The sequence below is a fragment of the Neodiprion virginianus genome, chromosome 2 (assembly GCF_021901495.1).
Source record: "Neodiprion virginianus isolate iyNeoVirg1 chromosome 2, iyNeoVirg1.1, whole genome shotgun sequence".
Taxonomy (NCBI): domain Eukaryota; kingdom Metazoa; phylum Arthropoda; class Insecta; order Hymenoptera; family Diprionidae; genus Neodiprion; species Neodiprion virginianus.
Genome location: NC_060878.1, coordinates 25,177,067 through 25,203,215, shown reverse-complemented (window position 1 = coordinate 25,203,215; position 26,149 = coordinate 25,177,067). Strand labels below are relative to the sequence as shown.

Here is a 26,149-nt window from a genome sequence, read left to right as displayed (position 1 = left end):
GCGGATCGCAGCTCCTTTTATCGGCCTCTGAGAACCGGTCCGCCACAGCCGGCTGCCTCCTCTTCCTGGTCCATGATCTGCTCTGCTTTACACCGCTTTGCTCTGCTTCGGTTAGCCCCGAGCCGGACTTGGTTCTATGGGATTGCGTAGGTGCGTCGCATTTCACATGCGCCCGTCGGACGTCGTCGATGGGATCGGTGTCATCCTTCGAATGTCTAATTTCTGCTCTAACTTGTCATTCCGTCAGCAGGAAATACCGAATTTCAAAAGTTCCGGAAGCGCCGGATTCCGAATTTTTTTGTGGCGAAACTTGAGATTGCGTAGGAAAGGCTTGTTCATCGATTTATAGTTTGTAAATTAGTTCTTGGTTAGTTTGGAGTTGTTTCAATTTGTGAATGTTTAATTGATAGAAAATAAGTTCAAGTTTAATAAACAAAGTTATTTTCACGGGGTTGTTGTGAAAAGGGAGGAGAAGACATTCGGTAAAAGATGTTGTTGAAATTGATACGATTTGCGAATAATAAATAAAGTCATTTACGAATTTCATATCGCTGGTATCATCGAGTGTACTGGAAAAGTTTATTTCAATTCATTATTCAATTTAAGTCGTTCCACCTCTGATGTAAAAGTTCACCAGAGATTCTGACAACTTTAGTTTATCCAAGAGGAAAAGTCTTACGAGAGAACTGAAGACCAGGGTTTAACCAGCTGGAGATTTCAGAAATTCACAAAACTTGAAAGGAAACATCTGAAATTTCACCACTTTGATTTGTCTTTGTTTTGGATCTTCGATATTCTTACGTTCTGAATCATGGTTGTTATGATTTTTGGTTTTTCTGATTTTTTACACCAACTTGATGAGTAAACTGCGCTGTGTGAGTATATATTAATTTTCGAAATTTTACCCTATCCAAACTTTATTTCTTGGAATTTTTCTCTACTGGGACTTTACTTTTCCGAACTCTGCTCTATCGTATCTTAAATTTTTGGAATCTTGCACTTCGGAACTTTGAGCCCTCGGTTTTCCAACCACTCGAAACTTTGTTGTTTCGTAAAAGTTTGATTTCTTTACTCCATATTTCGTCACAAAAAAATTCGGAATCAAGTACTTTCGAAAGTTTTCAAATTACGAACTTCAACCCTGCCCATTTCGAGTAACATATTATAGGATATATTGGCAAAAATAACTTTCACTAAAGAAAAAGTCTCCGATAACAATCTTACTTAGAAGGGAAACTTCAGACGGTACTTCACTGCAACCTCTCAATAGAGCCGCTCGCGGGCTGCGAGAGGATTACATTTCTCAGTAATTCGGTTTCCTCACTCCGACTACAAATCCTCATTCTCGCGAATTAGTTCTCGACCCTCTCAATAGTTCCGTGCGAAAAAGTAACTTTCCTACCTTTGTGACGAATTTCCGTACCGAATCACTGAAGTAAGTATGTGTGTATTTCACCACTGGCACTATTGCGAGAGAATGCGAAAAACTTTGGAGTGTAGTGGGGGAAGCACGCGAGCACAGATTTAGACAAGCGGCATTATTGAGAGGTTGTACCGTATCAACAACTTTATCAGTGTATACAGTGAAGAGAGTTTGACTTCACGTTGCCTTTTACATTCATTAACGGGATAAAGGATAAGACGCTTTTCAATTTACAAGATTTTAAATTCTACTCGTAGGCGGAACAAGGGGAAGAATGGAATTCTGATTCATTTTTAGACCAAAAAATCTAAAAAAATTCAGTTTCGTATGATTTGAATGTTTTCTTTGCACTAGAGTCTGCAATAATGAACGATTAGAATGAAATTATGTTTGTACTAAATTTGTAAATTTTCGGTTTTTCAAAAAAAAAAAACCACACTCCTTCGCTTATCCGGCAAATGGGTTGAAAAAAAATCAACTCCAGATTTTGTTTAAAAGAATTCGAATAATTGCAAATTCTAGACGATCTAATTTTCGCAATTCTAGGATAAATCTTTTTCGGACTTGAACGCTACCGTAATTTCTGAGTTTTTGAAATGAGATGCAATTTTTTTTCCCAATCAGATTTGTCTGTCAAAGAGTTAATTGGGCCAGCTACGATCATATTCAATAAAAAATGATATGTTTCCTATCAAGTAATCGAAGATGACCTAACGTCTTTAAAAAAATCGTAAATCTTTCATATCAGATATCTCTGTGTCAAAGTTATTTTTCCCGAGGTATCTGATCATTTCACTTCAATTGTTCCTCGATCCTTGATCTCGATTCTTGCTTGGCGCACTCGTACGTGTGCCAGATTCTCTTCTTCCTTTTCTTTGCTTAACTCTTACCTTTGCCAATGGCCAATTTTGTGCGGTCGTAATTACACCGGCACCAAAGTAATACTCGGCTTTCAAATCGGTTCGATTGAACGAAAAATAATAATAATAATAATAATAAAATAGTAGAGTCAGATTAGTATAACTCAATACTGAATTGCTACTGTTCGAGACTTCGTGTATTTGGTTAGTATGAAAAACATGCTTAACACTGCCGAGTACTGAATGGTAAATACTGATTTTAAACACATATTCTGATGTCGAGATACTGAAAAGTAAATCCCGCGTAGCGATCTTTGGATTATTGGTAGATGTTCAATTTCTGAATACTGATTACGAATACTTAAATTATAAGTGCTAAATGTTGAAAATGGAATTCAAGTCTGTGAAGGATAAAATTCCGCGTACTACGTAGTGAATAAATAATTTTTCACAGGTTGAACTCTACGTTTATTCGGTGTTAAAAAATTGAATCGAATGAACAATACAACGGGTGAGAGGTTTTTAACGCCTCATGGTGAATATAAAATACTATACAAATATCGAGTATAACTAATAATGCTAGACGCCTAATGCTGTATTTTCAATGTTAAACAATGAATTCCATATACCGGATAGCATGTATACATATATTGAAAATTTCATGAGATGTAGCGGTTGGATGATAAATGCTTGATGCTGAATGTTGAATATCAATATTTGTTGTTGAATATCGTCGTTGGGATTCTCGATCTCTCATCCCGCTGTGATTATTTTTGGTTCTTTGCACGAAGGGACTTCCAGGTCAAATATCTACCGGCTAGTTTTTGGAATGCCTTTTGCACCGACACTTTGAGGTCTTCGCCTATTTGCTTGGTCCTCTTGGCCTCCTTCAACTTGTTTCTTACTTTTTTCCCATACAAATATTCCAGCTTCCAGGTCGTTGTTGAAAAGTTATCTATCAAATCCTATTTGCTCACTTCTTCTTCGCGCGTAAGATGGACATTCATGGCATGCCTTGTCGTATCATTCAAATCTTGCGAATCACAGAAACCTTTGTGGCGCAGTAGCCAGCCAACTTTGGATTCAACGCCTCCTTTGATATTTGTGGCGGTAAGTCCATGCTGACTTCTCTTATGACATCGCTTTCCAATCCAATTGTCTCAGTATTTCGTTCCTTAGTTTATTCCAAAACCCAAATAGGAATGCGATGAATTTCGTATGCCGGATGCTAAAGATACCGAACAACAATCCCCTGTATGGTACAAAGTGACCAAAGAGCGAACGGTTTAATACCGTTTCACAAGGCGTCATGATCCGGAGGAGAGACTGCCGTTGCGGTCAGATCGCGGGCAACTAGCCCGGAGGCTATTAAAAGTAGTTGGGTAGTTCCTTGCGAGAAATTCCGAAACGTCTACTACCAGACTTACGATCTCTCTGCCCCCTCGCGTCGATCCTCCCACTCAATCAGTCACACCGTCAAATATTATACACATCGGAAGACACGCGTAGCCTTCTATCTTTCTATTAGCGTTTGATCCCTTTTTTTTTTCTCTACTCTCCCGCAGCTATTTCTACACACACACAAACACACCGAAAACATACCTTCACCTTGTACTGTTAGTCGTCGTGTTTTATCGCACATCGAGCTCGTCGCTTGCTCCGGCTCTCTCTCTCTCTCTCTCTCTCTCTCCTCAGATTAATACCTCTCTGTGTGCGTTGGTCCTCTTGGTGTTCTGTTAATCCTACGTCAGGACGCACGAGTACCGTAATTTGCTCGAATTGTGCTATTTGTTAGAGCAAACTTTAGTTATGCTTCTCTTATAGAGTCTGCAATACGTGCGGCAGTATTGTACGTGCCTCTAGGTGGTGGACAACTCTTGACGGTTGCGAACAGGTTTTTGGGCAGGTATGATGCTCCGACCGCGGAATCCCGAGGATCCTATCCTCTATTTAACCATGTGTCCTGTTTGTTAATGGCATCCTCAGGCAGACTTAGAATGAACTTAATGTCTTTAATGGAATACGGCATTGGATCCAATTGCAGATGCTGGATGAATTTGACCCTTTTTTTTTCTTCTCTTCCCGCATGCGTACGCCACAGTTTTATTGTTATTGAAACTCAACTACTATGGAACTTTTTTACTTATGATTGATTGGCAAGAAGCGGGGACATTTCCTTGTCGCAATCCGTTTTTAGATCAGTCAAATTGTACGAAAATCGAGTAACTTTACATATGTATTATAGACGGGTACCTACATCCATTCATTTTTGATCCAAACCTGCACATTCAAGTCACCGATTTTTTATTTTTTTTATTTTAATGAAAGCATTCCCAAAAAATGGATTGTCTGAAACTTTCAGCTCTTTAGGCCTCTTCAATTTCGATTTATAAATTGTCGAAGCCTCCAAGTTCATTATTTTTTGCTACGTCACCGTTTCACGTAGTCTGGACCGATTTTCTTCGAAAGGATCTTATTTTCTTCGTTGTTCACCGTAGGTCCCGAATCGTTAAAACGCCAGATCTAAATCATGTGTACCTGCGAATTCATAAATTCGACAAAATGAACGTAAAAGATTGAGACGTTATTATATATACGTATATTACTTGATCTATTTTTGAAAATTGTTAGTAAATCTAACGAAATACAAAATAGAACAACTAAATATTCGACCTTTTTCGACCTGCCTTTCAGGTAAAAAAAAGTTGACTATATGGTTGAGTCGAGAATAAACATAAAAATGAATTCGAGCAATGAAAAATACTTTTTGTCATAAATTTTAGGACGAGTTGAAATTTGCAGTTTCATGTACGCGTCATTTGACATATAAAAGAAGTTTAAAAATCACGAGTATGCGGAATGAACTGAAATTCTGTTGATTGTAAAAATTACCCAGTATCCTTAAAATCCATCATGGATTTGAGTTTCGTCTAATGCGCCAGGTTATAACAAATACGCAGTGTTGAAAAATAGAGGATGGAAAAAAAAACATTTGATACTTATTCGGGAATGCAGAGTTTGACACGTTGAGCAAGAGTGAAGAGAAGCTTTTCAACGTTGCACGCTTGACTCGTGCAAAAATTGACGACCGTGAAACGTTCGTTTAGTTATACATATTATCGCTGGTACATTCGTATCACACGAAAATACACACGTAACTATAACCCAAGCGCGATGGATTTTAAAAGCGAGTATAGAAGAAGCGTCCGTGTTTTGTAGAAGTTTAAGAGCCTGCTGCGCCAGCAAGAATGAGCTAATCCTCCTCTTCTCCAACAATGAGATACGTGTCGTCTGGTTTTTGTGCCCCTGTTTCGCCATCTCAATCCTCGGTGTAAAAAATCGCCGTGTGTAGAAAATTTACTTCCGTGGCGTTCGTTCGCTTCGATGTACTTTGTACGCCAAAGTTGCGCCTAAGCTTCGTGCAACTGTGAAACACAAAATTCTACCTGCCGTCTGCGTACAAACGGATTATCACCGCTCTAATTCCGGGCACGTGGTCGCCTTAGAAGACCACCTTTTTAAACATCGATTATACACCCGTTTGCTCATCGTATTCCGTGGAAATTTTACTTTCGGTATTGCGAGTTACTCGTTCGACCAGCTGTGCCAAGTCTTAGACAATTTTACGTCGATGCGCATGGCTCCGCAACGATTAATTGTCTTTTCGACACTTGTGCCAACACGGCGACCGCGTCAAAAGTACAACTCCGAGAATTATTTGATAATCGAGAAACCTAGAGAAGGCCGGAATTCGGAATTTATAATGTTACTTTAGCATTTTTCTTTTCAGCAACGCTTTGAACTCGTGACGCGGAAACTAATTTTGCGAACTACGCTCGTTCGTAGATTTAATTCGTTACGTCAGGATTTATAATCATTTTATATCACGCCTCGCTTGATTGATTAATCAATTTTCTTGTGACCTAAAAAAATGTTCATTTGACGGAATTGAATCTTGGTGAATGAATGTAATTCAAGTTTGATCGTGCTTAATTGTACAGACTCAAATTTATTCGTAACAGTTTGAATCGAATTAGCAATTTTTTTTTCTCGTCGGTAGACAATTACCGATTTGTGGGAGTGTATGATTTTTTTCCGTTGAATCTAAAAAGAATATTAGAAAATTTATCTACAATTATGCTATGAAAGAATTTGTTCAAACGTTCAAACGTTTGAAAATCTTGCCTGGCAATATATTCCATAAAAATAACTTGTTAATACATTTTTGTAACCAATCTTTTATTATATATATATTCATTCTAAGGCACCGCGGAAGTTCAATTGTTACTATAATTTTTCATACTCACTTTTTCTTAACCGCAAAATTCAAATGCTCGCTTACAAACTTTAACCTTGTGATGTTTTTCTTTATAAATCGAATTGATCACCCCGTGAAAATTTTTTATTTCTCATTGAGTCGGAATAATTTATTCAGATTATATTTATAACTCCGGTCTTGGTAAGTTACCAAGAAGACTCGCTAAAACTCCCGGAACTCTTATAAGAATGTTGACTGCAGTACTTGCGATTAGCCAGTGATCCTAATTGGAATAAAAAACACAAGGAACTTTTCAAGCGCCTATCGTGTTGAAAAAATGAATGCTCATTATCTCTAGAATCTATTCCAAGTTACCCAGAACTCTATGAAAACGCTCAGAATGGTCAGAATTCATTTTCGTCGTATGCAATGCGCGTGGGGTAGTATATTGTTCAATATTTCGGTAACACAACGCGGTATAATTCTTTCACTTATCAATAATCTTAAGATTGTTCCGGACATTTTCAGAATTGAATTCCGAAAAACAGCCTGATCGATTCGAATACAATTTCATAGTCTTCGAATTTTCCACGTATTTTCATAAAGTTTGCTAAAAGACTTTTCGCTTTTGATTTAAACGTTACGACGTATTCTGTCATACATTGTAGGTGTCCCATTTTCAATGGAATGTAGGTCAAATATATTCTCAAGAATCTAGGCTTCGCGGAAATATGTTTTAGATAAGAATTGTAGGGTTTCAAGAAGTAGGCGAGACATTTTCATCTACAAACTTGTTGTCCACGCGTCTGTTTCTTCCTACTCTCTAAATTTGAATGAGTGAAAATGACTTTTCACTGATTTTCATTGTATGCGCACTGATTTTTTCCAGCGTTATACTTACGACTGATTCGTATTAAGAGAGCGAATATCGTTTACCACTTCCCAAATTCTTCGAGTATAGATAGAAATCTACGTCGATTAGACCCGGTCTCTCCGATTCGATCGTCTAACGAACTAAACCGAGCCGGTGTTAAGCGCGAGAAACACGATCATCGTCCGTTTGTGACCGTGGCAAAAAATGTGAGTTTTTTTCATCACCCAGCTCATTACAGTCTCTTCTTATCTACTTCTGCCTCATTAGTACAACGCAGCGCAGGTTTCCTCGTTTTTTCGTGATTCTAGAAAATTGTGATTACGTAAAAACGAAGAAAGTAGGGCGCCCCGGGAACCCGAGAAAAGCTTCGAAGCGCGCCTCGGTAACCTCTCCGTCTGCCTTTGCGGTGTAATAATGATACACGTATAGATATACGCACGGGGCTTTTAGTGAGACGGCAGGTGTTTCCCAACAGGAGTTGGCTGCATCGGGAGTATAAAACGGGGGAAGAACAGGTGACGCGAAGAGCGCCCTTTGTCTCGTTCCTGACGGTGGACCGGTACCGGTTACAGAGACGAACATCGCTCGTCGCCGAGGCGCGTGCCTCGGGCCCCCCTTTTGGTAAATCGGAGATTCGAACCCCGACGAAATTCCGGCTTTGTCCCATGCACGTACGTACACCTGGGGACAATCAATCTGAGACTGCTAATGTTTTACACTAGACAGTTACGTTGGCAGCGCGGAGAGACCTACAGCGCCACAGCCGGCGGAGCGCGAAACTAACTCAATCTCAATAAGCGTAACATAACCCATAACCGTCGGATCTAACGTCAGAATGAATACGTATCGATTCAACAACTCATTATCCCCGCGGTATTCTAAGGTTAGATTCGACGGTCATGGGTTACGTTACGCTTATTGAGATTGAGTTTGTTTCGCGCTCCGCCGACTGTGGCGCTGCAGGTTTCTCAGTGTTACCAACAGTGTTCGGAACCGCGCTCTGCTCGAGTCAGTTCCTACAAACATTATATCTTTTCCTCGGAGCTTGCAGCTAATGATTTTTCCTCGCACGCGACATCTTTCATGTAGCAACATGTTGAGAGTGTTTTTTTGTTATCTGTGAAATAAAGTTTGGTATCATATAATTTACTCGGTTAGAAAGAAAAAAAAAAAAAAAAATTCCAAACGGGGTGGCGCGATATCGCGAAATTTTTGAATATCGATATGCTTCAAGTGAGCGAAATTTGTGCACATGTATGAAAATGAAACGTCTATTTGGAATTTGTATTTAGTCGACATTTTTAACTCCGGCAAGAGCCTCGAAGTTTTTACTTAAGAAGTGTAAAAATACGATATTCGAAAAAGTTTTCCATTCGAGACTCGTGGAGATTCTAATTTTTTGAGATGTAAACAATTTTTAATCGACATAACTAATTCAATATATTTTTACACACTTCATGAACATTTTATACTACAACAAACAACAGGAATAACATCGAAAATAATAATAACGCCGGTCACGGCAACGTAACTCGACTAATTCCTGACCCAGACCATCTAGGATTTGATAATGTTTGCGCACATCACTTTCCTAGCCCGAAAAGTATTAAACATTTTTGTACAACTTTTATACTCGAATGGTTATTTATTAACGAATGTTTCAACCTGAAATATCAATGATATAATTCTCGTTTTTTATAATTTATACTTTTCTTTCGATACTTCGAATATACTGTCGTATAATCAGATGAAAATAATCTTAAGTCATCGTTAATCGTGGGAACAACTAGTTTTTTAATTTATTTCATCGATTAATGGAGAAAGTTATTTATTAAACTCAATTTTCAAAGCATATGTAAATTACTGGCAAGCAATTATCCTCAAACGTAAATTATTCAACGAGTCAAATTTTTGCCGGTAATATTCAATTTCTCTGTTCGATTGTCTTGGAAAATACTATTTATTGACAATGCATTTGTAATTTGTAAATCGTACGGGTATAACGACCCGGTACATTAGTTGAAAGTTTTCTAAGTAAAGCTTTTTTAAAATTGGTGAAATAAATAGAGAACAAAATCATTTTTCTCTTGAGAAATGTCTGTAAATTATCATCACTTGAAACAGTATATTTGACATTTTTTGTCATAGAAAAATATTGAACTTGAAGTGGATAACGGTTAGAGGGACAACGTCTGCAATAAACATGAGTTGCATTCCGAAGGTGGAATGATGCTGTTAAAAGTCATAAATCTAGCGGTTACTTAATAAAAAGGTGCTTTGCAGAATCCGTATCTGCCGATAATAAGTCCCTATCTAAACTTTTCGTAAATCGAGACTGAAGTAATGAGGAAATCCACTTATAAACGTTTATCGCTACAACAAAAACAGAACAAGGAATGAATGATAGAATTGAATCGAATCCGTAATTTGGTTGGGAACTGAGCAAATATCCCAAATTCCTTACAATTGAAGTCATGTTTCTCCGACGACGGTGAAATTGCCAATAAAATGGAACACCGTAGAAATAAAATATAGATTAAAACGGAAACGGACCTCTTACGGGTGTGTTTCAGACGTGTAGCTTTTCCTCTTATCTTCCTCAACGACGACCCTTCTTCTACTTTCAGGTCTACAAAGGGTTGGACGTGATTACAGCGAAGGTAACCAAAGAGGAGCAAGCCATGGCTCCGCACCATATGCTCGACGTCGTGGATCCCTTGTCGACGTTCTCGGTCGTTGATTTCAGGAACAGAGCATTGCCTGTTGTATCCTTTAATACCATCAGGTAGACGGACTATGATTGTCGGCATCACGGCGCTTCCTGATCGTGTGCCGATTGGACGAGTCATGGAGCTTATGATCCGATGATCAAGCTTAAGGTAGTAATTTGTAAATTTTCATCTCGTCCTTGTTATTTGCCCATATAATCTCACAATTATACACCCAGTGGGCAGGGAAGTGAACTTTTTGTCCGCCTCGTAATGTAGATGTTAGATTTGGTCCGTTTGGGTGTTGATTAATACCACATAATTGTCCGAGTGTTGGTGCACCTGGTGACACGCGGACTACGACTGCCCTCATATTTCATCTGCTTTAATTTCACCTGCCTCGAGTCAAACGCTACTATTATACATTTAACACAGCTTGAATGTCTAGGATAACTCGCTGTTAGCTAGATAAGCACGATGAGTTTAATTTGTGTCTGGAGAAATTTATCGCTCTGTCGATCTGGACGTTATTTTTATACACCTGTTCTGTACGTATATATTATTAAAGCTAATAATCCCTCGATACAACTTCGTAGAAAGCCGTAAAAAAAAAATTCTGTGGGTACAAAAGATTTCAATTCGTCTCAAGTTTTTCGTGGCGAATCGTATCGATGGTTGAAATACTTTTAGTTTTTATCGCGATGCTTTTGGTACCTTGAAGAATCCAGATAGAATTTCAGGATTATAAATCGTTGTTACAGTGAATATCATATTAATTTTTTTCTCACCTCGGACTCAAAATTGGTTGAATATAAATCTGCTAAGGAATAAAAAAAAAAAAATACTGAGAATCCAGATTGAATATTTTGAAACTTTACGAGTAAAACGTCAGAATTGAAAATTGCGACAGTAAAAACTTGAAAAGATTCGGATCAGGGTTGAGGTAATTTTTTTTATTTCTTGTGAAAAACAATCAACCCGCAATATATTCTGTATTTCCATATGCCGTACAGATGATATCGATATCCTTATCTTAACCAGTCGATTAATTTCTCATTCAATCCATTCTAATCTACTACGATTTCCTTAATAGACATAGATAGACAAGCTCCTGAGTGTCGAAAAGGTGCCAATAATCGTCGGTGGGACGAATTATTACATAGAATCTCTGCTGTGGCAGGTGCTCATCGAGGATCCAAAGGATACGGCGATCGACGAGCCGTGTTCTTCCTTAGTTTTCGACCGCGACGATGGTTTCGTGAATATGCGAGGTAGTGATGTTGTTAAATCGGATCGTGCGACGAGTGTTGTCGTGGTTGATGATGAAAATCGTAGTGCAGTGGGTGAAAATCGGGTGAGTGATGTGTGCGAAAGTGAAACACAGGAATACGAAAGTGCCGATATCGACGCCCCGGCTTCGAAGAAGATCAAATTCGACGACGCAATCAGCACCGACGAGCTGCACCGTAAGCTCAGAGAAGTTGACGCAACAATGGCTGACAGATTGCATCCGAATGACCGGAGAAAAATTATAAGGTCAGTGTAATGCTTGAATCGTGGTTTTCCTTTTGAGAGAAGTGTCGAAAGAAGTTTGTAACGTTGATGTAACGATTCGTTTTTTGGATTAATAATTATTTCGTAACTGTAGGATCGTCTCGAACTGAGTGATATATTTTTAAAAAGTAAAACGTACTCGGATTTTGGAAATTAAAATATTAGAAAGTCGTTATAAATTTTCGAAACAGTGACTTTAGTTTCGATATTTCGTTACATCAACGTTACTAACTTCAATCTGGTGTTCGTTTCATCGAGATTGTCAAAAACTTTTATTGGGTTCACCGTAACGAATCTGACATGCTCGCTTACTTGGAAGCTGAAACTAATGAGACTGAAAACTGTAGAAGTTATTGATTTCAATTCAAATTGGTTTATTTTGAATACACGAGCAGGTGTTGGTAAGAAGAAAATATTTCCTCTTCGAAATCAATACGCTTCCGTAAGGATGAAACGAATGTACGGCTAGCAATTACACTAATTGCATCATGTGTAAGAAACCGCGCACGAGTTTTTTGATCTGTATTTTTAATGGAGTGAGTACCCGGGTACCTGGTTAAAGTAAAGGTCAGTCGTAGTTCACCGGCAGTTGAGGGGAAGAAGGCTATATCCACAATGTCCCGGCGGTAGCCATCTATATTAATTATAATGCGGTATACCTACTAATTGTTGCGGCCAGGTAAGCCTCGTAATTGGTCATGCCTTGACTTTGCTGGTCTGATGATTTTCTCGAGGCTGATCCCTCGCCCGTCCCCTTGATGATTACCGTGCTGTAAAAATACGTTGAGAATCTGTAGATACGCGCATAATTCATCCATGCGTTCTAATACACCGACTGGATGAGTATCGCACTTCGTTTGAGTGACAATTTCTTACACGCGATGATTTAATGTCCTCGGAATCACCGGAAGAAGAGCGATGCGCTGAAAAAGAGAACAAATTTCTGTGAATTTTGATTGAAAATTACTTACGCCTTCGGATTAAGGAATATTGAGAAAATATTCACACGTTAAGTCAGGTGCACGTGGTTTCAGAGATAAGCCAACGAAGAGCGCTTAGAGGGTACCGTAAAACCAATTTTGTTGGGACTACCCCGAGCTCGGGAAATAAATCGTTGGGCAACCCCTCGAAACGATCGATAGTGTACGAACAGTCGAAGTAAAGGATTATAAATGTCTCTTGAAAGCTCTCAATTAGCGTGAGCTAATGTCTGAAAACGAAGGAAGACATTGAAATATATAATGACGGTACTCGAAACTTGACTGATACGTGTTACAAACTCATCGGTAGTCATTGAAAAACAAAAGAGAGCAATTGCTTCAGTCCACTGGATCCATGTCAACTTCTTAAAGGTGTCACTGGGAGTGGCGGAAGTGAAGTGAGAGTTCCCCTCGGAAGCTGATAAGGTTATACCAGCGATTTACATGTGATCGATGATTGAACAGAAAGTCTTTTCCGGGGGTTTGGAGTGAATAAAAGCTGTTGCCTTTGTTAGAAATCATCAAATTTGGCTCAATTTCGTTAATAAATGGTCAAGAAAGTTATTTGGCTCTGGTGAAATTTGAGATTCATTGATTTAACTAGCTTACACTTGCGCCACTTATTTCGAGTGCAATTGCCACGCGAGGGGCGAAAAACACACTGCGCAGGAAATCATCGCGTCACTTGAGGTCATTTCCAGGTAGAACTCGACTGTGAACCTTGTACCGGACATGTTTACAAGGAATTTAAACCTGCTCGATTTACTTTCAATATTCTAAAACTAACAGTGACTTTTCACGCAGCTCAATCATTCAAACGCACATCTAACGCTCGGTTACACTGCGACAATTGTCATTTGAATATCGCCAAAACGGAACATGTAACACAATACCGTATTCTTTGATCCCAAAGAAAGAGTGCTGGTATCTATCGTCCGGGAATGTCATCAAAACCAAATTAAACCTTCGTCTGAACCGACTGCTGTTCCCATAGAACCTCGGACATCGTCTGGGCACATGATAGACGCACCAGCAGCGACCAGACAACTCGAAGCTAACGAGCGATAGTCTAATATGTAGGATACACTGACCTGGAAACGTTCTTGCAGGCTCCGAAACCTTTGAGTTTATGCAAGCATCTCAGCTAAAGAGACGCAAAAGACCTCGAACTCTCCAATTGGAGATGTCGAAAGCTGTCCCCAACCATCACAATCCCGAGCTTAAGATTCGCCCAGCATCAAAACTTGGAGGTGAAAATTTTGTTGGATTCTGGTTGGACGTATTCGTCGGTCGTGTCTCGCACGCGGCTCCTCTTTTCAGGTCAGATCTCCGTTCCGACGACGATTTTAACGTCGCGTGACTCAAGTTATACCGTCCGATGGTGGTGTGGATCTTAGATGGCATTCAGCACGCGTGTGCGTGGTACCGGCATGGCACCGCGACACGTGGAGTCCCGACGTGGGCGGCGAGAGTGACGGGCAAAGACAGCCGGGTATCGCTGGGTCTAGTCTCTTCGCTAAAGACCTGTTGGAGTGGCGAGTGATCGGTGAATCTATTTAAGGGAGGAGGGAAGAGGATGCGTAAATAAATAAATAAACGAACAAAGCCAAGTAAAGAGTGGTCGTCACCCAAGTTGGGCGTTGTACGGAGGCTGCACGGCATTCCATTCCATTTGGTGGGAAAAACTTGTCACAGATTTTATCGAGGAAATTCGTTTCCTCGTATATCGCAGAACGTTGTCGATTTGGCACTAAATGTCCGGTGCTTGAATGTGTCGGATCAATTTGAATGTTCAATATTGAACCAATTTCTGGTATTGTTATGCCGAGGGTAACGAATCACCGTTCAAGGACGCGGCATGTCTTTAAATCCGAGCTCGGTATGTCCTTCAGTCTAGTTTTGCGAACAGCCCGGCTCTTCGGCATTTCCAATATATCTCAGAGATATTGTCCCACATAGATTAGTCACTTTTTTGCAATTCAAAATATCATCAGGTTACGATAGGGCGAATATGTGGTTTGGACATAACGAGATGGATCAATGTTGAAGGCGTGATAATGTTCCGATTTACGATTAGAATAACTCTCGATGACTGCAATTCACTTTGAATCACTCTGGCACTGGCGTTTTTTTTTTTTTTTTTTTTTTTAAAACTTCCTGCGATTTTGCATGACTCGGATCCATCCCGTTGGCTGCTGATCATTTTTTATTCATCGTCAGCCGTTTTCGACGAGCTAATTTTCACCACCAGATGTCTTGCGATTTTAGATCGTGACTCAGACTTCCGTGTGTAACCTAGAAGATTGTAAGAAACTTCCTGCTCTGTCACGAATTCGTTGCTGATCACTCGATTGAACTGCATCCGAACGTTGAAAATCCCGTTTTTCTCCCGATAGTTTTACATAAATTTTAGAAAAGATGGTGATCTTCTTTCAGACTTGCCACGGTAATGGTATCGGTAATTTTCAGTCTATTATTACACCTTATTTGTGTTTTCATTAGATATTGGTTAAAACGTTCTTCTCTCCCATCGTCTTTGAGACTGAATAAAGTAACAAACTGGGAATTTTGAGTTGTTCTACATTCGGTTGAAAAACTTTTTAGTTTCTTTTTCAATTTTGCATCGTTTCATCGTCACAATCAGAAACGTATTGGGCGTTGCATAGTTCTGGTTAAATTCTTTTTTTCCTCCTCACGGGATATATCTATCTCCGTTTTTACTGCTTTCGTAAGTTTTACGCTTGATAGTCTATCGCCACGTGGCCAGCCAACCGCCCCGGCCTCGGTTACACGTGTTTGACCCAGTCAAGGACCAACCGAGTTACGTTCTCCAGTTGATCGCGTAAATTGTATTTTCCCACCTACTTTGCGGTGTAGAATTGGAGCAGAATTCGGCCGACTTTAAAGCCTACTTATGTCACCTCTTAAGAACGTTGATGCTTGGAAACGCTTCTGATACCGGTAACAAATGTTACAAAAAAGTCACTCGAAGACAGACTGCGATATCGCAAAAGAAAGGTTAGCGTGAAAACGACTATTTCAATCTAGTTCAAATTTGTACCATCAATTGTTGCAATTTTTTAATTTTATCTACTAGTTCGGATAAAGTCTGACATTTTTTTTTTTCAACGTCGGAAAGGTGTTTGTAAAACGATATCGTGATCGATGAGTGACATTTTTCATATTCATTGTCCATAAGTCGATAACAATTTCTATCCCCGAAAATTTTAGAGAAATTCGGGCAACTTCAGGGTTTCTAAGAGGTGAACATCAAAAGTCTTTTGTTAGTTCAAAACTGTTTTTTTGACTACTTGATATATGAAAGTATTACCTGTTGGATATCACCTTTTAGTTTCATCATCATCATCGGAATATGTTGGGACAAGTGTTAGAAAATTTAGTAACGCCTGCTATTATGTAAGGTTATAAACAAAATATGTAGTAATAATATAACAATAGTAATATTCAATGAACAAAAAAGATCTACCAGAAAATTATTGTATATGTACTGAAACATTCTTATAGAAATATGGAAAAATGTAACGGACAAGTTTTTATGGTGATATTTCGAAATTTCACTGTGATATTCTTTCCAGCGGATTACTTGAAATATTAATCAATATAAAAGGGTCATTACATTCTCTTTTCGCTTCGCATTGTGCTCATTAGGGTGGTTATTATTTATTTAACGCGTCCACTAATTTTTTCGAATTAGGCTGGTTATTACTTATCTAAGTTGTCCATTAATTTTTTACGTGCCGCCCCTCAAATCGACCCTAAATAATTAAAAAACAATTCCCTAATATTTTCAGATTCTTATCTACCCCTTATAGAGCCTCATGAGGCGTTTTTCGCCATAAAAATAAGATTACATAACTTTATTTTTTTTTTTTCTACCGCAATTTTCATGGAAATAATCTGAATCGAACGGTGATTTATCAAATATAATTAGCTCGTTTCGCGGATATTTCTTTCTTTCTGATAGCTTCATTTTTCAGTTATATATATAGTAGATTTCTGATAGAAAATAATTCTGATTCTCAGAAAAAAATATCCTCGAAAAGAGTTAATTATACTTGAGAAATCCCCGTCAGATTCAAATCATTCCCACCTAAATTGTCGGAGAAAAAAAAGATAAAGTTTGAACTTTGAAGTGACCATAAGATCCCATGTTATTCTTATGGCGAAAAAGTCTCGTGAGGTACCACAAGGAGTGGAGGTAAATATCTGAAAAAATTAAGGAATTGTTTTTGAGTAATTTGGAATCGATTTGGAGGACAAGCACGGAAATCATTTGTCGGGATCCTAAATAAGGACCACCACAGTGCTCATAGGCTTCATCAGCCTGGTCTTCGCAGCTTTTGGTCGCCTAGCAAAAGAAAGAAAAAAACCTAACAAACATTTTTCTACCCTGAAAATCCCAGCTTCTTTTTGCACCCTTGAAACATGATGGAAGAAAATCCTGTCGTACAATTTTAGAACGACTCTCACGGACTTGGCTTTTCGAAATACGAACACGTTTTCTTTGTTGCGATTTACTAGCTGAATTTCAGACAATCCTGAGGATCAAAGTAACGACTTTTTCCCAAACGCGCATCGTTGAAGCTGCTAACTTCAACCTCGTCCGTAACTTGACATTGTTTTTAAGTCTAGGTGTAGAGTATCCACCGAAAAGTGCTCGACCTACTACCTTCCAGTAGGTTTTCATCCCAGATTATATTTGTCCGTTTATCGGTCTGTCTGTCCGTCCCACGGTCGGTTAGCCGGAAGGGTGGATGTTGGCACGGAGTCAAACTTTGATTGCCGACCGAGACTTCTCTATCTCCTTCTTTTCATCCTGATTCGTCTACGTCTACGTCGGCGTCGACTTCGCCTAAGCGCACTGCGACGTCTTGGGAACGATTTTTTCTCCACCACCACCACGACGACCCTCGTACTCTTATTCTTATTTTTCATCTTCTTCCTTACTCTTCGCTCTCTCGCCCCGTGAACATGTCGAAACTTACGTCTTTCATCTCTACAGGTACACGTGTTGTTGATAAACGATTCGTTGAATTCGGTATTACAAAGTTGATCGGGTTTCCTATCGCTTGGAATTATTTCTTCACGGTCTGATGAGCTATCAGCAGTAGCGTAGATGATACCGCGGTGGAAAAAATCTGTGTCACTCTTCAAGTGAAGTTCATTGGGTAATTGTAGGAGGAAAAATTTGTACGACGATTATTGCCGCTGCTGGTGCTGCTGCGTGTGTTGCAACAACTTGTCTTCCGCGTATAGTGTATCATATGTAAATAAGATAGCAATTGGGAAATTATCACGAGCATCGTCAAAGCCCCTGTGAAGAGGGATGTGCGTGTCTGCGTGTATCCTTTTGTTGCATACACTCACACCCTGCAGCTATATCGACGAAGTACTTGTCGGCACAGTTGAGTAGATTGGCGTCCGTTCTGTGGAATTAGACACTTGGAAGGCCACTCACCGCTTCTACTCTTCTATGTTCGGCTAGAACTACTTCGTCCTTGAACCACCGTCTGACTGGGACTCCCCGATGGTAATGTACGCTTGGGGACAATGAATCTGAGACGGCCAATTTTTTGCACCAGACAGTTACGTTGGCAACGCAGAGAAACCTACAGCGCCACAGTCGGCCGGGCGCGCAACAAACTCAATCTCAATAAACGTAACGTAACCCATGACCATCGAATCTAACCTTAGAATACCAAGGAGATAACGACTTGTTGGATCGACACGTATTCTAAGGTTAGATTCAACGGTCATGGGTTACGTTACGTTTATTGAGATTGAGTTGGTTTCGCGCTCGGCCGACTGTGGCGCTGCAGGTTTCTCTGTGTTGCCAACGTAACTGTCTAGTGTAAAAATTAACCGTCTCAGATTCATTGTCCCCAAGTGTACCTTCAACCAAGTACACTCAGATCTTCTTATCTAGCTTAGACATTAATTTGCATAGGTTCAGGAGTACAGTGAACTGTTCTATATCATATATCGTGGCCATCTACAAAGTAGAAATTTCATTCGCGATGTGAAATAATAGTAGCAGTAAAAAGAAACGTCCTGCAATTTTTCGCAGCACTTACTTTCCTTTGTACACTTCAATCAATGTAAGGTTTATTCAAGTTTCCTAGTTTTTAGTACGGCAATCTTATTTCGCCACTAATCCTGGGGAGAAATAGGGGAGTTAGAATTAACTCCATTGCTGGATTGTATTTCATTGACCTTGTACTATATGCTTATATAATTTTCTTTTTTTTTTTTCTTTTTTATTGAGCATTTCAACCTTAGACGATACTTGAACCTTCTTCTTACAAAGTTACTTGTGTGTCGCTGCTTGTACCGCCAAATGAATTCTTAGACTTGATGCCTGTTGGAAATAATTAATCCATTTCCGTATCAAATACACTATTACGTACACAAGTGTACGAGTATTATACCGAATCTTGCCAGAGGAATAATTTGAAGAATATGTTCATGAATTTGAGGAATACACGCATTCAGATTTCAAAAGCTATTTTCTCCATGTGGCTTAATTTTCGTAAGCTGGATAGTGACGAGTATTCGAATAAATACGTGATGTAACTCTTGGCCAAACTGGACAAAATCTTCAAGTCTTGACAGCCGAAATTATTCAACTATATGGGTAAATTTCAGGATTCAAGAGACTAAATATCGTCCGATATCTAAAAAATGTCTCGTTTTTCGTTGCTCGTCACAAGGGAGTTCATTACAATATATCGTTGATATTTTTTGGGATGCTAATTCCATCGTTAATAAGTATAAAAATACCAGAAAAAAAAGATTACACCCCCCCCCCCCTCCGCCCTCCCAAAAAAAAAAGGTGTCGAAATCACGCAAAACTGTAAGAAAAATTGAGTTTATTTGTTATTATTGAATGAAAATGAAAATTATTCTCGGTGTAAATTTTTTTGAGGCAGAGAGATAGTTAATATATATGTTCGAGTGTTATCTACAGTTCTCCGCAAAATTGAATATGAGATCTTAAACGGTTGTCGAAATATTGTGACAACACCGACAAGAAATATACTTTTCATGTAATCACTTTTGATCGAAGTCTTTGTTCAATTTTTGTTAGAACCGTGGCACTTACGCTTTTTAATAACTTCTACCTAAAAATACCAATAGAGGCTCTTTTCATTCAGCCGAGTAGTAAAGAAAAAGGGCCCTAGAATTCGTAGAACTAGACTTTCAGGCTGAAGCTTGGTGTTTTACTACCTGCGATCGGTCGACCCCGCTTCACTCCACGTGTTTTGCTGTTCCCTCGACAGAAAATGTTGTTTTTACCGAAAAAAAAAACAGACAAGAATACTTGAATTATTTTTCTCACAAAACAAAGAAAAAAAAATCCCTAATCTTTTCTAAGAATAAAATTTTTTTTATACTGCAATCTGTTAAATCAGTTCCGTTACACAGTCACTAAATGAATTTTGTACGTGCAATGATGTTTCAATTATCCAAGGATGTACCATACATTTCGACGTTCTTTGGAATAACTTATACATTTTAATTTAATGTATTGTCATTGAAGTATAATATCACGTACAACTGCTTGCACACTGTGACATAGATTGTAAATAATCACCGTTGTCTACTGTTAGAAAATAAATATATATTTTCTGCAAATGTTATTTAAGAACAATAAGTAAAAACGGTTCGTTCCATGTAATTTACGCCAGATATACGAAGTGTAGCATCAAACAACCGTAAATATTAAACGTGAGTGAAAAAAGTTAACGGCAGAATTATTTCAAATATCATTTATAAATTAATATTGCTGCCGCTCAAGCTTCTCGAATTGCTTGGTTTCATATACCGATATGCTTAACCCATGCCATACCTATTTTTCGCGACATACCTACAATGCCTGGATCTGTGTTACGACATCCGATTTTATGTCATAACTTTCACCAAAATAGTCGTATTTTGATTTGTTGTTTCTTTTTGTTTTAATTAGATTAGTCACTTTGTCGAGAAATCCATCCCGACATTGACAAAGTTGCAAAATCTGGAGACTTCTGATATATAATACATGGAAAAAAAATTTCTCTCTGTCTTTCACGGTTCAGCTTTGAGACTTTTAAGACTCCAGTGTAGCGTTCTAGGGTTAGGAAGATGAAATACTAAATCAACAAAAATCGGAATCTTTCTCCCTTTCAAACGATGGATCCTCTTTTAACTTCTATTTCAATTCAACGAAGTGTATCCATGCGTCTTTCCAACCAGCACATCAGATTTATTACTTTAGTGTCTAATGAATTATTCAAGAATCATGTTTTCCCAAGATGACGTTACGTATGATCCAATTCACTTTATGATGCCATGTGATCACACGTCAGGAGGAGACGAGGTGTATCTTCACGACTTACTCAATCCAATATTCAAGCTCACACGTACCAATTACGTGGACGAGGTTACTGACTCCCGTGTATATTTACACGTGATTGCCTCGATTGCGTACATTTGCCAGTTACGTACGTAGGCGTACACAGATTCAAAATACGTAGTGATGGGTAGGCTGTTCGTAGTATTAGATACTTAAGAAGACTTGGCACTCGGTGCTAATGGTTGCCATATCCAAGAATAGTCCATACTCACTGTTACTTCGCTTTTTTTTTTTCTCCTCGTCTTTTTCTTACCGCTGGTTTTCTTTTCTTCCTTCTCGACTTTTCAAAATTGCTTTGTACGCTTTGTGAACTGGTTTTATAAAGCACTCTTAGGAATAGGGCAGTTGATGAGATGACTGATGAACAAGCGATACGATGACATGACTGACAGCAATTACGAGCTTGTCGGAAGACGAAACATTCTTAGAATTAGCCACTCTCCTAATTAGGACAGGTATTGAGGGGGATTTACAACCGTGTATAAAAGCGCAGCTGAGTTTTTTTTGTCCATCATACACGCGCATTAATATGCGGATTCATTCCGGTTGCGTTTTAGTTGCATACGAGTAGATCGGTTGAAATTGACATTCGATCCAAATCTAATCAGTGTCATGGCCAACGTCTTTTTTTTTTATTGTACTGCCTATGATCGATTGAATTGTCCGTGTGAAAACCTTCTTGCACGTGACTTATAAAATATATAACGTGTCATTCGCCCTGAGGCGGTGCCAGTTTTTATTTACAAAATAACGGATCGCAGCAGTGTTAAAAACGGTTACACTATGTCGTCGTCAATTTTATTACGGCAAAAAGAAAAGATTACACGATTTTCTAACGACGATACGATGATAGGAATGCTGGGTTTCGGCGAATATTACTTCAATGTTCATCTAAATTGAAACTGACGTCGGTAATTCGTCCATATTGCCAGTCAGAAGAATTTTTTTTTCTACTTTTTGATCTATTTATTCTAATAACTTGAATACTGCTGAACTCATCAGGCCCAAAATCTAATCAGTTCTGAGTAGTCATTTAATTCCGTTCGAACATCCATTCGATAATGGTCGGAAGTTATTATCTAGATCTTAAAACCTTTCATCTTTGGAATTTTTGCGATAACTTCCCTTTCATTTTTTTTTTCTCTTCGGAAAAATAATAGTGGGGAAATTGAAAAATAACATCAAAAACTGACATCTGATTTGTTAGTTCTTTATCGGGAGGTGTTTTGGGGTTACAACTCAGAGTGAACTTACCGCAAGTGAAGTGGTAGCTGACAGTTTGCGTAATCAGATTGAACCGCGAGGAGGCCGGATATCCGTTCTTAACCGGATATGGCCTTTACTGAAACGGATAAGCAGTATCCTTGCGATCATAATGTAACAGTCTGACCAATTCGCGTAAGGTTAAATGATTCTTGGATTTCGAAAGAATTTAAAATGGTTTCGCAATGTTGTTCGGATGATTTTGAAGCATCTCGAAAAAGTTTTGACGCTATTTTAAGATTCAGACAAATCCAATGACCTCAAACTATTTTTCAATCTACAGCTTAGACCGCTTTCCCACGGTTTTTCCATGGTTTTAGGAAATCTCGTGGGAATGGAAGAAAGGTTTTGAGAAATTGAGAAAACCGATTTCGCGTGGATTTGCGGAGATTTGAAAACATTCGAATAATACTTCACCCGATTTGAAGTCACGGAGTTTAGGGACCTTCAGGGTTTTCAAACAGCTGGAATGGATTATATTGACTAGTCCGTTCCAGATTTTGGGGGTGGCAATCCTAGCGTGTGTTAGTCAAACGAACACCTGGAGTCAGTTGTATTTTCAATTCTGATGCGCTATGCGACGGGTGTATGCTCGTTCCATTCCCGAAAGCCCGATGTTAACAAAGATGAAAATTCATGACGACCGGCCGGAGAGCGTCGTCCAGTGCATCCCAATCGAAAGATCGTCAAGATAAAAACTACGGATCGAAGTGTACCAAACCCTGATATGGGCACCTTGGAAAGTATGTGCAGCGCATCGCGTGCACGCACTAAATAGAACCACGAAAGTGCGCAGCAGCTAAATCCTCAGAGTCCATTCTTTTGAATTCGGTGGTCGGCCAGCAGCTGTTTCGGCTCTGCGACGATGACATCCGGAGGTAAGAATGGCAGGTCGTAAGGTCGGAAGACGCGGACCAGGCGGTCCTGGAACCTTTGTCGCTTTTGTTGACGAGGGTGCGGAACGACGACGACGACGAAGGTCTCGGTTAGGTTTTTCTTTTTTACTTACGGAACAACAGGATTCGGAAAATGGGAACCGAGGAAGAGGCCGAGTACGGAGAATATGCGCGTTTCCCTTTTGTAACGGGATGCTTTTCTCATTCTTATATCCTGATCGTAAATCCTGCCTACCCGCGCTAAACAAAAATTACTTACCTACCTGCTTACCCAATGGATATATTTCTATGTATATGTACCAATATGGTCAACTCAAGGACTTTCCTCTCACGCCTGTTCAAAGATTCACGAAATCCACGTTTCTCCTGCAAATTTTGGAAAGGCAAATTTTTTTCTTGTCTCTTTTATCCTATTCTGTGTATTCTTTTTTTTGCATGTGTCCTTTTCGGTAATGTTTCCCCGAAATTATCTCGAATTTTCACCAGAATCGTTATTTTTTTTTTTTTTTTTTACAATAATGAAATTATCAGACAAGTAATTTATCTTATAAACCATACTTGGTTTCTACAAGGAATTAAGCACCTTTACAGAACGTGAAGATACAGCATTTATAGATGTTTTTTTTAACATGAACTCAGTGGGTTTAATTGGAACTATACAGTTTATTTACGATGTTCTTACATTTGTATTCAAGCAACCGTATTCCGCATTCGTCATTCAGTTTGCAAAGAACGATGTGAAATTTTAGTTTTGAAGATTATCGAGGTTTACCAAGTCCTGGATTTGTTTTGAAATTATGGAGAGCAATTTCTTGCTAAAAATTATAGCGATAATCAAACAAAAATGCAAAACGTGATTAGGTGTTTGAAAATGAGTATTTCAAAAATGTGAAAACCACGTTGCGAATCATCACAGAGCAATGGAATTCCAATAATGGCTAATAGCGTGAATGAACGTTATTGGAACTGAACGTATAATTATTGGTATATCAATTTAAGAATAATCAGAAGTGAAAATCTTCGATGCATTTAAATATTTATTCACAAGACAAATCTTAAAACAATTGAAGCCAGTAGAAATAGTTAACGATTAATGTAATCACTTGGATAGCACCCCGGTGAATTAAAAGTCACCCTGTAGATTGCGGCGCATCTTTTGGTTCACAAGGAAGTTGCATCAACACGTAATACCCGGTGGTGGAGGAAGGTGCATGCTATGACTTATACGTTATGGTGATGAACCGGTTTACCGTTCGGCGACTCCTCGGTGAAGAAGCAGTAGAAGAAGACGAAGAAGAAGACGAATAAGAATAAGAACAGAAGAAGGATGTCGCGACAGGGAGAAAAAGCGAGGTAGGGAAAAACCTGAATGAGCGAAGAAAGGCCGTGCAACAATGCTGCTGAGGAGACGGCCGAGGGCGCATACTTGCACCTAAAGTACCTAAGTACGTACCGTGTACACGTGTACGTATGTATCTACAATAATCTATACGCACGAATGCCTGGAGTTGGCTGTATTTGTGTAAAAGTATTCCTTGAACTACCGCAGGTATGCCGACTAGTCTGCAAAAGAAGGTCGAAAAAAACGGAAGAAACCTTCAGAGAAATTTAAACATTGTTGCATCTAGTACGATGGTACATTTTACATCCACGAGCCAATTTCTCGGTCCATTTTTTTCCCCACACCTATGAAGTCCAACAATTAATTGTACGACCATTTCTGTTCGTAATAACGTATAGTTGTTTCGATTTTATGAAGTGCGAATCAATCATGTTCTATTCATTGTTTCATTCTTTATTCGTAACAGATTTAGAGTTACGGAAAAACGTATTTGACGTAATAATCATGCTAGCGAACAAATCGGAAATACCGTTGTCGAGAAGTGACTACGAGTCGTCTGGAATCAGTTCAACTTGAGTTTGTAAGTTGCTCGTTGATCGGTGATTGTTTTGGAATAATTTACGTAATAGAGGGACGAAGTTACGATTGTGAGTTTACGGAGGTGTGGTGAGAACCTTTACAATTTTGATAAACCTCTACGACTCTCTGCCCAGTCACAGACAGTAATTAAGTCTCAGCGTACGAATTTTAATATCTTTGAAACAACAAGGCTCTGTTAATTAGATAAATTCAAACGGTTATCAGATTATAGTAAATTTTTGACGGGGCTTTAACGCGTTTTTATGATTTTTGGACTCAACTCCAATCGATTTCGAGATAACTGTGATAATATTTTTTCTCAATTCTTTACGAATTTCTCAAAATTTTTACAGTGATCCTTCAGTCTGTCGACAATTACAGGAAATTTCAATGTTATCGACTGATTTCCTGTGTCGTAGCCTTCGATAATTTGAATGATAAACATGAAGATACCCGAAGGTACCTTTTGATAAAGAGAGGATCACTTGTTGGACCATACCAACAGCACATGGAATCTAAAAATTGCATTTAGTGAAAGTTTCATCGTTAGGATTTGTCGTCTCTCCAACTGAGGTATCTTACACGCTCAACGATGAATAATTAACGGTCACAGTAACAGTAACATTCACATTAACATTCTTAAAGCCATCCGCAGGTTTGTAACCTTATACCGCATCGTGAGTAGAGAGTCCGATAAGAAGATGAAAACGTTGGACTTTGGGACGTTGGACTTTCTGGGAAGGAAAACGACGTGTTTCTCCGCCGTGGAACTTGGTAATACGAAACATGAAATTCGCGTTAATACTGTACGGTACTAGAATACGCATTCATCCAATTACACAACTATGTCTTGCAACGTCAATGGAAACGTTCAAAACAAGCACATCGATGGTCGGAAGTCTGGAATCATTTGTTAAATTTGGAATCGTTCGATATCAGCTGGTACAACACCAAACGACACTCACAACCAAGACTTCCAATTGCTGATTTCTCACT

At 38.9% G+C, this 26,149-nt stretch overlaps 1 protein-coding gene across 3 annotated transcripts in view; it reads left to right on the top strand.

The window, feature by feature from the left end:
* The window catches only part of LOC124297587 (tRNA dimethylallyltransferase), a 119,962-nt gene that overhangs the window by 25,620 nt on the left and 68,193 nt on the right, over positions 1 to 26,149 (top strand). For all 3 annotated transcript variants that reach the window (XR_006906638.1, XM_046748774.1, XM_046748773.1), the window contains exons 2-3: positions 10,043 to 10,180; positions 11,223 to 11,659. Coding sequence is in view for 2 of the 3 variants with exons in the window: in XM_046748774.1 (XP_046604730.1) it covers positions 10,043 to 10,180; positions 11,223 to 11,659 (575 nt within the window). In the remaining variant the exon portion in view is untranslated. The remainder of the gene's footprint in view (positions 1 to 10,042; positions 10,181 to 11,222; positions 11,660 to 26,149) is intronic.